This window comes from Aptenodytes patagonicus, chromosome 5 (assembly GCF_965638725.1).
Source record: "Aptenodytes patagonicus chromosome 5, bAptPat1.pri.cur, whole genome shotgun sequence".
Lineage (NCBI taxonomy): Eukaryota > Metazoa > Chordata > Aves > Sphenisciformes > Spheniscidae > Aptenodytes > Aptenodytes patagonicus.
The window spans coordinates 63,473,801-63,488,723 of NC_134953.1; the positions used below are offsets into that span (position 1 = coordinate 63,473,801).

General features: G+C 42.4%; 2 protein-coding genes across 2 annotated transcripts; both read left to right on the forward strand.

The window, feature by feature from the left end:
* The first annotated feature begins 3,205 nt into the window (after window positions 1-3,205).
* Window positions 3,206-5,130, forward strand: MAGOH (mago homolog, exon junction complex subunit). Its single transcript, XM_076340180.1, has 5 exons — window positions 3,206-3,334; window positions 3,506-3,564; window positions 3,769-3,879; window positions 4,172-4,254; window positions 4,856-5,130. Exons 1-5 carry the CDS (start codon window positions 3,247-3,249, stop codon window positions 4,953-4,955), a joined length of 441 nt encoding a protein of 146 aa, XP_076196295.1. The 5' UTR covers window positions 3,206-3,246; the 3' UTR covers window positions 4,956-5,130.
* A 988-nt stretch (window positions 5,131-6,118) lies between these two features.
* CZIB (CXXC motif containing zinc binding protein) lies at window positions 6,119-13,632 on the forward strand. The gene is made up of 8 exons (XM_076340181.1): window positions 6,119-6,370; window positions 6,462-6,545; window positions 7,148-7,204; window positions 7,999-8,080; window positions 8,577-8,608; window positions 9,054-9,131; window positions 12,486-12,551; window positions 13,387-13,632. The coding sequence occupies exons 1-8, from the start codon at window positions 6,365-6,367 to the stop codon at window positions 13,462-13,464; spliced, it is 483 nt and encodes a 160-aa protein (XP_076196296.1). The 5' UTR covers window positions 6,119-6,364; the 3' UTR covers window positions 13,465-13,632.
* The last annotated feature ends 1,291 nt before the right edge of the window (window positions 13,633-14,923 follow it).

Genomic DNA, 14,923 nt, shown 5'->3' on the forward strand with positions numbered 1-14,923 from the left:
AATAAGGCAATATAACCATGTTAGATCTTTTTTACATGGAAAAACTCAGGAAGAAGAAATGGAATAAAAAGACATGTAAGTGTTTGATCCTTAAATGCTGTGAGAGACTGCAACTCCAATTTACTTTTAACAGGAAAAAAGGACTCCCAACATTTCCTGCAAAACACTGAGCCTCTTATGCATACATTTAGGACTAATACGCAGAACAGGCTAAGTACTAACTTTTTTTAATTCACAGAAGTTGAGGTCTTTCTTACCATAACTGCTCTACGGGGACTATGGTACCCAAAGAGACTGAATGTTAGGAAGCTGTAAACCAGAGGAGTCTATGAGGCTTACAGAAAGTCATTCAATTGAATTAGTGTAACATCAGTCTTCGTTAAACAGGAGTGAGTGTAGTATGTGAATATCTTTCACATGTGCCAGTCACTTAACCATGAGAAGCTAAACTGAAGTAAACTAGACATAAATCCAGGCAAAGTGCATACACTAACTTCCTCATGCAGGCCAGCTTTCCATTACAGTTCTGACGTTGCCTCACAGCATCTCAGCTGTGAACAGAAAAGACTCACGTATGTTCTGATGTCAAATAGATCTTCCAGTCAAACCCTGCCAGATTTGATATTTCCAGTATTCCTAACCATAATGTAAATGCAACAAGAAAAGTGATTTAACATTTATTTTAAAATTTACACTCTTAAACCTCTCTTCATATAGTGAAACTTAAAAAAAAGCCCTTTACGGTTTCTTTAGTGAATATCTTCAGCTCAGCAAACTTCTGTCTTGTTTCATTAACACCTTCTGAGGTGCTTCTGTGGAGTTTGCTTCAAAATGAACCATAATTCTGATTTTCTAATAGAAAAAACTTTAATTTCAAAAGATGTCTTCGCTTTTGTAATGACATCTGGCAGAACTCTGAAGATGTCATTCTATTAACTTCTAACTACAGGTAAGGATTAAATTTACTCCGAGTAAACACAGTACAACATAGCATGTCACATGACACATCATACAGAACAATCAAACCACAATACAAATGCAATGGCAATGAGTACTGCCATATTAGACCTAAGAGGAAGTGCTCTACTTCATCATTTAGCTGAGTTGTACATATTTAGTTTTCAATCTTTATTCATAAATAGATTTCTCCAGACTACTAATCATTGTCCCTCAATATCCTCCAATTCCCTTGGGAAAAGAACATAAGAAACTCTGTCTAACCTAGGCAGAGAAGGAGCTTGACCTATTACCACACAGTGAATGACACTAGGAGTCCATTATCTGTTCAAGAGTGAGCCTTAAATATTTCACCTCCCTCTACCTATCTTTTTATTTTCTTCTCTCACTCTTGGCGAGTCTATAATAAATTGTTCTTTATTTTGTGTGTGCCCAGTGAATAGTGTCTTTAGGTCCAAGCAAATAATAATTTAAGTTAAATGAGACAATGATGCAATTTCTTTGCTCCATTATTTTAATCCAATGAAGTCCTAAAATATATCCAAAGTAGCTATTTAACCCTAATTTATGAGTGCCTAGATTTAAACATTCATATTTTTCCAGAAAATTACTGTATTGCCTCTCACTGCAATAATTTACGTTAAAAGAAATCAACCATCAATCCCAACATTTTTTGGTTTTGACTGTACTAGTGAAAGCTTAGAGCTCCTACATAGTCAGAAGAGGAAGCTAGATCACAAAACATAAGGGGCTCCTGAAAAACAAACTACAGCCAAATCTGACCTATCAATGGGGAGGTTAGTCAGTTTACATATGAATTATGTCCAGATGTGGACACCTAGGGCTTTCCTCCACACAGAATTAACTGAGATCAAAGGTTTATCTGATAATTTACAAAATACCATACCAAAGACTATGTTATTTCCATGGACAGATTAGATGTGGAAGCAGTTCAGCAATTTCCACTCAGTTCATAATATTGCCAGACATAACCTTGCTGTAACTCCAAAGTAAGCAGAGTGAGCTTCATTAGCCCTGCACTAACTGCCTACACCTGGGATGTGACACAGCACCACCTAAACGAAATCAGGTTCATCAGTGTAAAACCCATTTTCAATACTACCACACTACAAAATGTCCTTCCCCGTTCAGTGTCCTCAATAAAAACTGTCCCTTCTAGTGATCAGCACAAGAGATACCCTATTTCTAAATTTTTCTTTCAGAAGGGAGTATTTTACAGAAGGGCAAGTATCCAGCTATTTCCTTTCCCTCAGCAGTTCCCCAAAGAGCAAAAAGGCAGATATTACCACCAGTCCATTTACTCGCAAACTTCAGGCCACCAGTGATGAGGCTTACTCAACAAACCAGTACCAGTGAGGAGGCACAGGGGTGCGCTGGATGCGTGGGGGCAAAACCCAGCCCAGGGAACAGCTCAGCTGGGTTACTGCCTTCGTCCGCAGGAGGCACAAAACTGCTTCAAATTCTAAGAGAGTAACACTAAATGTTAATGTCTGGACTCATAATAAAAGGCTAGCTGCACCTCATTTTTCTTTTATTACTACTATGCCTAAATATTACAAGAAAGCCTTTATTAATGACAAGTAGTTTTCATTTTCCACACAGAAAAAAATTCGCAAGTTTTAGGGCAAGGCATGCAGTATGTCCTGCACTGACTGAATCGAGTGGTCCTGACTGACAAGTCAATACTTGCATGTGGACTTCGGTCCATTCTGTGTTACAGCGACAGCACCCAAGCCATCACCAGCACAGCTGCGGCGTGGGGGAAGGGGAGGTGATAATCAAGCACCAGCCTGATTTTTTTCTGTCAAACATTACTACGAGAGAACAGCTTTGTGTCAGCAGCCTGGCCTCCAGGTACCCCACGGGGAAGCCACCTGCCGAAGGCCCAAGCCTTTGCCCTGGGGAAGGCGGTCGGTGAGGCGGCGCCCCTCACCTGTACCGCTTCGCGTCGCTAGGGGACTCGGCCATGTCCGGGCCGCCCCGGTTGAGTTTCGCCTGAGGCCCGGCCCTTCTCCCGCCGCCACCGCCGCGGGGGCCGCCTCCCGCTGCGGACAGCGGGAGCGGGAACGGGAGCCCAGCCCTCACAGACCCGGCTGCAGACACCAGCGCCCGCCAGGGGGCGGCCGCAACCGCCGCCGTTGCTGCTCCGGCTCGCGGCGGTTGGCGCCGCCGATCAATCGGAGTGGGGAGCACGCCCCGCCCCGCCCCGCCCGCCGTGACGCACTTCGTCTGCGCCGCTGCGGTGCATGCCGGGGCGGCGGCGGGACCATGGCGAGCGACTTCTATCTCCGGTACTACGTGGGGCATAAGGGCAAGTTCGGCCACGAGTTCCTCGAGTTCGAGTTCCGGCCCGACGGTGAGGGGCGGGACGGGATCGACCGGGCGGGACGGGATCGACCGGGCGGGCGGGCGGAGCCCGCTCCCTCCCCTGCCGGGAGGATGCGGAGCCGGGCCGGGGGCCGCCGCGGAGCGGTGCCCGCCGAGCGCTGCCCTGGCGGGGGTTTAACGTCCGTCCTGTCTCCGCCAGGGAAGCTGCGCTACGCCAACAACAGCAACTACAAGAACGACGTCATGATCCGAAAGGAGGTAAGGGAGAGCCGGCCGCCGCTGGGCCGCTGCCGGCGTGGAGGCGGAGGTGTGCGGCTCTGCCGGCCTGCGCCTGGAGCGGGTGCTGTGTCGGGAATCGGCAAAGCAAAGCACTCGTGTGGTGGTTTGTGCAAGTAGAGCAACCCCGGCAGCGTGCTAGGTAGCGCTGGGGGTTGTTTTTTCATGGTGGACTATTGTTTGTAGGCCTACGTGCATAAGAGCGTGATGGAGGAGCTGAAGAGGATAATCGACGACAGTGAAATCACAAAAGAAGATGATGCTTTATGGCCTCCTCCTGACAGAGTTGGTCGACAGGTTGGTGTACAGTGTCTTTTCTAATTGCTGTTTTAATTTTCATATGTTAGCTCATTAGAAGCATAACAACTTTTTCTTCACGTCAGTATTGTTTCTAGCCAAGAGGGAAGCAAATATTATTTTAAAACCTATGCAATGCCTAAGTGGCAATTTAGTTGTGAGAGTTAATACAACTCACAGACCTGCTGCATTCAGTACCTCTGTAATAAAAATGGAAAAGCCATCATCTCAGTACTTAAGTATTTCTGTAACTAAGGTGGTAGTTTGACTTCCTCTATCTTTTATTTTTCAGGAGCTTGAAATAGTAATCGGTGATGAGCACATCTCCTTTACCACGTCAAAAATCGGTTCACTCATTGACGTAAATCAATCCAAGTATGTACTCTGCTTTTTTTATGTTGCTGTTGTTTTTATGTAACTATCTATATTAGAACTTGCTGGCTATTAGGTACTTGTATTTTATATTGTTTCAAAGTAAAATCAGTTCCTGGGGGCACAGGTGCTCTGTGTTCCCGAGTAACGTACCGAACACTTTTAGACTGTGTCATTACATGCTATATTTTTAAACTGACCCAGCAGCTAACCTTACTGCAGGAACCCGTTAGGCGTATTCAGAGTCTGAACTGAACTGTCATTGGCCTGTCCACACCAGCATCTCTGGGAGAGCCAAGGCTTCTGTATTTCACCTAAGCTGAAAAGACTGGATATCGTGTTTTGTAAATCCACAGTGATGTTACTACTTGCTTTCATCATAAAAATGCACATTTTGTCAAGACTTTTAATTTGCAGACTTGGACTGTAGAATGTTCTTTCAATCCATGCAGGATGAAACAAATCTGTTGATGTCTAACATGACCTCTGAAAAGACTCCCCTATAGGCTTTGTTGTTTTTTTTTCATAGGTTAGTTCTTTAAACTGCGCTCTCAGAACATCAATGTAACTTTTTTTTTCCGCTTCCTTCTGTTGTGCACTGCAGGGATCCAGAAGGCTTGAGAGTGTTCTACTACCTGGTTCAGGACCTTAAGTGTCTAGTCTTCAGTCTTATTGGACTACACTTCAAGATTAAACCAATTTAAATGAAACAAACTGGTTTATATTGCAGTATCGGGGGGGGGGGGGGGGGAGGAATGCTGTTTCAATTCCTTGATATTTCTGGTCTGAAGCTTTTATGTATGTTAGAATGGGGTTGTTTTTTTTTTTTACAAACTGTCAGTGACCGTCTTAATAAAATGGTGAGATCTGTATTTTTAATTTTTAAGTTCTGGTGAGAAACTGACTTCCTAACACTTCTTTTATCATGGTACGTTCACGGTATGTTACTTCACTTGTATCACACAAAGCTGTATTTCACTTCTCTATCTATGCAGCAGTAGAAAATAGAATTAAGTCTGGCTCTGTGAAAGGAAACTTTTGCTAGCTGTCAAGATAAACTTTTCTTACTATCCCAAGTTGGATATTCTTTTGGCCAGCTCAAATATGCAACACAACTGAAGCCCTGACTCTGCACGATAACTGGTTATCGCAAAGACACATGTTGACTTCCTAACAACGTGCTGCTGTGGTTACCCATTTGCCTTCAGAGCAGAAGTAGACAACAGGCCACCTGGGAGCCATCCAGGATCTTCACTGATGCTCCCGCTTTAGAAAAACTGAAATGAAAAGCAATGTAGGATGTATTTAGTTAAGTTCTAGACTAGATCTGTTGTGCAGAATTGATTAAGAGACTTAGAGGACCAAACATGTCTCAACTTTAAAGTGGTAATTTTTGTAAAGCACTGTGGGAGACACCCGCCCCCCACCCCCCCCCAGTGATCCGAGGTTCCCCACAAGCTCTGAGGGGGAGCGTCCCCTCCCCACGGCAGCTCTGCCGAACTGAGCCCTTGCTTTCTCTAGCGCTTCTTTCTGTTTTTCCTAAACCAGTAGCCACTGCGATTAAAGAAAGATTGTGGTTAAATGACTTTTTAAAAGGTGAAAACATCTAACCCTTATTACCTGTGCCAGCACCTCCTGCTTTCCCTCCTCTCACCACAGGCACCATCTGCCTTTCCCGCCAGCATCCTCCTTCTGCACCCTCCCCACATGCCTGCCCCGCTTCCCCACCACCAGCGTTCCGCTTTCATCCCCTGAACCGGCCGCCCCGCTCCCCGGGGCCCAGCCCGCCGCGCCTCCCGCCTGGGGCCGCTCCGGCGGACGGCGGGGCGGTGGCGGGCCGCGCCGGCGGGCGCCATCTTGGCCGAGGGCAGCTTCGGCTTCACGTTAGCTTCAGCCCGGCGGAGGGCACCGGAAGACGGCCGCCAGCTTGGCGCAACGCGCTGGGGGAACAAAACAAAAAAAACGCAAACCAGCACTAAAAACACGCAGGAGCGGCTTGAAACACGCAGCTGCTCCCGCGAGAGGCGGGACGGGGTTGAGGGGGGCCGTCAGGGGAGTCCTGATAGTGCGGCGCCTTCGCGGCCCCGTGAGCTGCCGGGCACCCTGCGAGGCCATGGGGGTAGGTAGGAGCCGCGGCCGGGCCGAGCTGAGCTGAGCTGAGCTGAGCTGAGCTGAGCTGACGGCCTCTCTCGCTGCCTCTTGCCTTGCAGAGGATCGGGCTGCAGCTGCGCGCCACGCTGGAGAACATCACCCGCCTGCGGGCCGAGGGGGAGGACTTCCGCTGGTACCTCAAGGTGCGGCGGGCGGCGGCGGCCTCGGGGTCTTCGGGAGCTGGGAAACGCCGTTCTCGGTGTTAAGAGCCTGTTAGACTGTCCAGCGGGGCACCTGGCGATGAAGGCCTGTGGTGTTGAATGTCACATCACTCGGCTTAAAATGCAATGTGGGGTTTTTCCACACAGCGCAAGCAGGCTGCTACAGGAGCAACAAACGTGGTGGTCTAAGTATACGGATATGTATTCATTAATACATGCATGACATTATACATTAGTTTGCAATAATGAAAAGTCTTAAGTTCGAGTGTTGGTCAGTGCTTCCATTGGTGAGGTGGTTGGTAATCCAATATCCATTGGCAGGTAACTTTTATTTCGTGACCGTGCTTCTGTAACACGCTTTCCATCCAACGCACCGAAGGGCAGACCCTCTGCGGCAGGCATACCCGCCAGGTCGAGTCAGCTCATGGGCTTGTCGGGATAGACAGCACCTCATATCTGCCTCTGGCTCCTCTCCGCTGTGAAACGATGGCGTTTGATTCTGGGGGGCTCACATCAGCTCCTTCAGCTTTTTAATCCCTGATTATTGACAGCTTTAAATTCTCTGGTTTATATTTATTTTTCAGCTGAAATGTGGGAACTGTAGTGAAGTTTCTGAAAAATGGCAGTATCTGCGATTGATGGTATGTTTCCCTGTTGTAACCTGCATCAGAACAAAAATGAGAAAACAAACCTGCCTCTTACATACAAGCGATATTGGTGTCAGGGATGTGATGACTTGCACTTTAGATGAGGTAGTATTTTAATAGCTGTATGCATTCAGGAAATGCTGTCATATTCCGTATTAAAAAAAATATTTGGAGACTTAATTGAAATATGCCATTGGAATGGTGACTGTTGGTGAGAAAGTATTTACAGCTGCTTTGAAAAGCTGCCTTTCTGTAAAAATATCATTTGAAAACAAATTTTGAAGTGATACCAGAATAAGGTTGTGCCTGTAGCATATTTCTCTGATGGAATCTTTTTGGAGAAGTTTAGGTAATTAAATTAGGTAAGTAAATTAGGTAATTAAAGGTGAGTTAAGCATGCTAAATTAGCATTTAGAAACTGAAAAAAGCAGGATAAAATTTGTCAGGGATAAGAGAAGGTTCTGTTTTCAGGAATAATCATCCCTCTTTGTTGCATACTACTGAATGGTAAGAATGTATTTTGAGGAATTAATGGAACGTGCATATATGGACAAGACATAACTATCCATTATTAACTATTTTAAGTCTAGAACAGAATTATTCTTTGATAATCACAGCTTTCTGAATTATAGATCTCTCTAGTTTAAAAAAAGCCTTCTCATTGCAATATTTTTAAAAAGTTAAAGTTTAAGACCATTGTTGTAAAAACTACTTTACCTTTGCAGAGGTTTCCAGTGGCTCAGCTAGAGTGCAGTTAAAAATGATGTCTCTATTGTCATGGTTTTTAGGACAGTGCTCCCCTGAAAGGAGGCAGAGGAAGTGCCACTATGGTGCAGAAATGCAAGCTGTGCTCCAGGGAGAACTCCATTGGTATGTGCTTAGAAATTTGAGAGACATCATCCATTTTACACTTTTTCTCCTAAGTTTATTTTTTAGTCCCCATTTTTGCTTGACACTGTTTGTAAAGAGCATTCACCAGGAATTTTTTTCCTTGTACACTGGTGCTTGAGTTCACAACAGGTACATACTTGTCATCATGCTTATGAAGGAGACAGCAAGACCTCTGGGTGAGTTCAGGTTTCTGCATGAACAAAACTCATACCCGTGATGTCACTTTACAAAAGCATGCAAATTTTTTTCCATTGTTAGGGTAACAAAATGGTGTAATGTGAACTTCTCAGGAGAAGTGAGAAGAATTGAATTCTACCTTTTGAGGGCCAACTGCAGGAACTGCTTGGTTACTTTGTTTCTTTTACTTTGTATAAGGAAATTTCTTCAAAAAAAGAAGCTGGTGCTTGGTTTGTGATGAATAAAACTGAAGACATAATGCCACTCACTTTAACACTTCTGATTTTTTTTTTTTTAGATATTTTAAGTCAGACAATCAAACCTTACAATGTAAGTTTGTTTTCTCTTTTATATAACAAGTGAAAGATAAATAAGCCTTAATAATATTTTGAGGTTTTGCTTTATCATCACATTCCGCTTTCAAGAACACAAAAAGCTGGTATTCTCCTCTGATAGCAAATTGTCTCTTGTAGGCTCCTGCACACAGTCTCAAGCGTAGAATAATCCGTGATACATTTCATAAGCAAAACACAAAACCGTATCACTCAAATTAGAGGTGATTCTGTAATGCCCATATTAGTTTCCTTTTGAAGGCTTCTTTGTGGCAGATTAAGAAATCCCTGTTGGAATACCTATTAAATGAGCCCTAGGATTTTGCTGTCACTTGGGACATCAGAGTTGATAGTACTGCCTTTAAAGCAATTCATTCCTAGACTAATGCTTGTCACTGTTTCCCTATTAGAAGAAAACTAATGGTACTCTGACTCAATTATAGGCTGAAGACAGTGAGAAATTCAAAACTATAGTGGAATTTGAATGCCGAGGTCTGGAACCCGTTGACTTTCAACCACAGGTGAGTTCTTATTTGTTTCTCAGTTTTTAAGAGCACTTCTTATAGACTCTAGAGTGATAAAATACACACTATTTGAAATGTACTGCTCTTCCTGGAATGTCCTAGGCTTCCCCGGTTTTCCATCCTCTCCACAGTTCATTCTTTTACTTCATTTGACTCAAAAAAAAAAAAAACAAAAACAACAAAAAACCACCCCAAACAAAAAACCCAAGCAGCTAACACTAACAACTCTGGTATTCTTTGTGCCAGTAAAATCTAAAATTAAACACACCCTGGAGTCATATTCAAATTGCCTTACAGGTGACTCGGCACTGCTCACTGGAATTCATCTGAAAGGTCTTCATTGCTCAGGTTGTTGCAAAAGGGAGTCTTTCCTAAAGGGGAATTGTGAAAGTGCATAATTAGACAGCCACATTCAGGAGAGCGCCACTTTGCTTCTTGGGATGTTACAGAGAGTAGATGAAGTTCAGGTTATGAACAGTCTTCAGTATATGGCCTCTAAAAAAAAAAGAATTTTCTTTGAGACTTGACATCACCAAAGCCATAGGAAATGAATATTGGCATTTTTCCATTTGAAACTTGATCAGACAAAGACTGATCAAGGCAAAGATCAACAGCAGTTACGAGTGTTGCAAAGCACACCTCAAGGTTCAGAGTTAAAGGATTTCTTCAGGTCCAAGCCAGTCTTCAGTGATTCATTTGCTTGTGCATGGTCGTGCTGTATGCAAGCTAACTCCCTACTATATTTAACCTATTATTCCAGTCGGATTAGGTGTAAATAGACTGACAAATATAAACCTGTCTTATCCTTCCCTCAGACTGACACTATGGTAAGAAACAGACCAAAAAAGCTGATCCTACAAAGAATTTGGTATAAATAAAATCACCACTGCAGTGTGCTGCAGGAAGTTCTCTTTATTTATTTAAAATGAAGCCTATCTTTTCGAGGAACAGAATGGTTATTAGTTCATTCCTGTTCGAAAGCTTTGCAGCCAGACCTAGGAACTTGCACTTCAAGAAAAATCTATGAGACTATAAAATGTAGATGTTTATAGCTCTGCATCCTAGCTGTCAATTTTATTTTTATCTGCAGAACAAAGACTTCACAGCTGTAATAAAGCTTTTAATTTAATATTCTCAAAGTTTGGTCTGTGCACTCTATTGGAGAGTACACTTGAATCCCTGAGCAGGTATTTCAGTGAATTTTCTGATGCCTAAATGAGTAAATATATACACTTCTGCAGTTCCAAACAATTCTATAAACTGCTTTATATTTGACATGATCTAAGCCAGCCTGGCTTCTCCACAACCTAAGATCTGGCTTTTGATTAGCACCGAACAGGATTGGCCATAGCATTACTCTATTTTCTTTGTATTTTTGATAGACATAATACAACCATACCTGAAGTCAATTTAGAGTGGCTCAATGCTTGCATGTCTTATTTAAATTATAGTAGTTTTCTCAAAAAAATGATTGGAGTCTGAAAGAGGAGAAAGTGTCCTTTGATTCTCTGATATAAACCCTCTTTTTCTATCTAGTAGTAGCAACAAATTCAAACTAGGTACTCGTGTGTTCTAATAATGGGCAAGCACAATTTTTTCCCCCTAGTTACTTTTCTTGTTTAATGTGCTTAAGTAGATACATCTACTGCAAATCTGATATATAATTTTTGGCTTTACTTGAGGATAGTTCAGCTCCTTTCCTGTCCTTGTCCCTCAAGTGAATGCTTCAACTAAAAAATGGAGGTTTCTTTATAAAATTTCTCTTAAACCTTCTTAAGCTTCTTCGCTTTGTGGCATAACTGATAGTTTCATTGGTAACAAAAGTGTGACAATTCACTGTGTTGTTAAGTCAATAGGCACTTTTGCTTCTTTGGGGTGTGTGTGTTTATGCTTTAGCTGTTGGTCCTTTGCCCGTCAGCAGAGAGCAGACAAGTCACTGCATGTCCCAGCTCCCTTCTGCAGAGATTAAACGAGTTTCTGCTCTGACGCCAAAGCTGTAAGAATGCAAGTCCCACTGAGTGTCTGGTACAGAAGCTTGTAATTCCAGTCACATGGCTTCTTTTTCCTTGGAGGGCTGGTGAATATCTCCAGGTGGCAAAAGCAGGGCTTCTTCTATTTTTTGATTGTTTGTTCTATACTGCAGCTCAGCATTTTTGTCCCATGATGCTGATCTTCCTCTCCGCCCCTAGCAGTTCCCTTGAGATGGGCTTCTGACAATTATATAAAGGCCATATTCACACTGAGCCTTGCTGATAGCTCTCCTGTTGTTACATCTGCCACACTCTGTGGTTTATTTTACTCCCAAGTGCTTAACCTTCCATTCAAATCCCGAAATATTTTAAAATCATGTGGCTTAGTTCACACATTCTTACACGGTTAAATGTCTGACTGGCACTAGTGGGGATTTCTTTATCAAAAATGCAAGTGTAGATCCCTTGCAGAAAATCAGGAATAAGGTACCTTTGCTTTTTAGCCACTTAATTTCTGTAGTTAGAAATGGCAATGTAAGAAATCTTCCTGTATGCTACAGAGGTGGCTGAGATTTTTAATTTTACTTTTAAAACTAATAAAACTTAATTTACAGCTTGATAACTGTGAACCCTAAAATGAGAGAGCTGTTCCTATAGAAGGTAAAACAGAACACCTTGTTCTTGTGCTATACCCCACTGATACGCTATTTCCTTCCTAGTGCTATTGTTACCCTTTCCTTCAACTCTTTAAAAACAGCAGCAGTAACAACAATGGAGAACTCTCCCTTTTGAAATGATTGTTTGGGTATACTAATCTGTTCATTCAGCCAGCTGATCCTCCTTTTCATGTAAAGCTTGCTAGTTGCTTCTGTACCCAAATCCAATACAGGCTGCTCCTTCTCTAGAGTGGATTCTGGTGATATTTAAGCCAAAACTATTAACCCTTTCCCACATTTTCTTTCTATTGTTTTCTTGCAGTGTAAGTTTATTATGAAGCTATTTTATACATAATGCCTGTATGGATTCTGAACACAAATTAAAGCTATTAGTAGTTGGATGCTGCTATATAAACTTAGAAACCCAGGTTTAACGTTATCTAGAATACTTGGAAATACCTTTTTGGCAGGAAAAACAGAGGAGCAGTGTTCCCTCATTTTACGCTGTGGTTGCTTAGATTGAATTTTCCCAATTCACAAACAGGGTCACAATCTTATACTGACCCTTAACCAGGAAAGAGCTTGACCATTCTTTCTACCTAATTTAAAAGAAATACGATAGAAGTTTGTGCTGAGTTGCTTTCTTTAAACATGTTTCAATGATGATATTTATTATTTTCTTGGTACAACTTATTCTTAAAAACTTACTGCAAATGTGTTTGCAGGCAGGGTTTGCCGCTGAAGGTGCAGAATCTGGCACACCTTTCAATGACATAAACTTGTTAGAAAAGGTATGTTGTCTTAGTTTCATTAGTAAATCTAATTATCTAGCTTTCTTTCCCTAAGTCGCTAGTCCAAAATACACACCCTGCACATTCAAGAGACTAGTTTTGCTCTTTCATGTAGGCACAGGAAGGTCATAGCTGGAGAGGGAAACTAAATCAACTACGAACAACCAGCATTACTAACAGCGTCATTTTAAAGTATTCATTTGATAGCTTAGTAGCTGACAAAGGTAGAAATGCAACTTTTCTTCTAAGTCACTTAGGAATTCCAGAGAGCAAACACCTGGAATACTAAATGGCTGGGGTTATTCAGAGTGGTGAACTGATTTTTCTAGGAAGATGCCTGCACTTTTTCCTGTGCAGAGAGATATTAAAAAGTAATAGAAAGACACTGTCCTTCAAAGCTCAGGATAATGACTCCAGCATTGCAAATCTTCCTTGGCTGTGAGCAAGAATCTCAAGGTCAAATCTGTTCCCTGGTATCCTACTTGGCAGGGATCTGCTTGTCTGCTTACCCACCTGACTAGGGTGTTGTAAATGATAGATAATCCTTTCATCTGCCGTGGTTGCCATCTTGTCCACTACAGGCTGTGGACTACATATGAAAAAAAAAAAAACCATTGTTCAAACACTGAGACTGAAGCCCATTTAATTTCAGGCCAGTGCTCTTGCTTCTCTCGGATATCAGAACTTAGCTTAGTGACTGCACAGTGCTTTCCACAGAACTCTAAGACCCAAACTTTGAGTAAGGCTTAGTTTCAGTTTGAATTCCAGTCTGTGTTTTAGACACTGTTGCATTCTATCCTCTGTGACTAATACTGTGAAATCTTATTTCCTATAGGACTGGAATGACTATGATGAAAAAACAAAGGAATCTGTTGGAATCTATGAAGTTACCCATAAATTTGTAAAATGCTAAAGTTCATACCCCTAATAAATGTTTACATGCTTATTGATGAAGGGGCTGTAACCATCAGAGATGCAGTTTCCTCGGAGTTACTTTTCACATGGCTGTACTTCAGAAGTGGAAACCTAAGTTGTACTTACTGTTCCCAGGACGAACTAATAAAATATTTTCCACAGAGCACTTTTGAGATGGCCTCAGTACAAACTGAAAATCGTATATACACTTGACTGAACTGTGCCATTTTCTTAATGTTGTCTTTTTTGGGAATACGTATGGTTGTGATGGACTGTAGCTTAACTACTGTATCAACAGTAACTACTTAGACAACTTAACTGCCTTAAAGTTTTTAATAGCCTATCACCAAGAGGTACCCACATTTGATTCTCTAACATAAGCATAAGGTCTTTTCACTCACCATTCCTATCATCGGGAAATGGCTCTGATTAAAGGGACTGTGTTAACTGTTCAAGCGAAAAGGTATGTCTTTAATAGCTTTCTGCCAGTTCGGTAAAGACACTGAGGTGAGTTTACTGAGAACACTTAATAAGCTTGACTGCTATTGACACTTACACATAGCTGTTACATCTGAAAATCTGAGTGTGTCATTAACTAAACCTCACTCATTTCTAGTTAAAGGCAGACTTTCTACTTCATGGCAAGTGTGCTCACAATCTTGCCAGCTGTTCTGGTATTTAAAAAAAAAACCAAAGCCAACCAAAAATGGAAACCCCAAAACCTTCTTTAGTGACTTTCATTCAAAGGCTTTTGGTCCGATTAGTGTTTCATGATAGATTATCTCCTTCATCCCCCCAAATGATCACCTTCCTTTCTTTGTTTAAATGAGCAAGAACAATCATGGTTATGTTTTAAAATAATCCTTTTCAACTGGAAAAGAGAACAGCACATTACAGGCTGCAGAGGAAACAGCCCTGACTAGGAAAAGTTTATAAGCCGTTGGGCTTACATATTTAAAGCACGCCTCTCCCTTTCCTAGAACTTGCAGTTCATGCTTCAAGATACGGTATTGCTTACGCTTACGTGATGAAGAAAAAAGACACTGGGAGAACCCAGAAGCTAAGATATCCAAAGGAAGAGTAAAGGCAAGTAGGTTTCTGAGCCTCTGAACCTCATCTGTCACACCCAACCAACATGCTCAGGCTTTATGTTCTGCCAATGTATTTCGTTGTCAGGGTCACGGTGGGCTGTGCTGAAAGACATGAGCTGCATTAGTTTTACACAGAGCTGCAGAAGCAAGCGCTACTGTGCTATTCAGCTCCAGAGAAAGACTCATCTTCCCAGAAGAAAAACAGAGTGGAAGATGTCAGGGTTTAGAAGGCAGAGGAGTTCAGGTTATACATACCATAACGAATTTTGTGCAAAAAGGGGTATCTCATGCACAGGGCATCTGTGTTGTAATCCCAGCAACTTTGAGCACCTTTGACTTCTTGACTGACAAAGGCCCCTTCCCCTT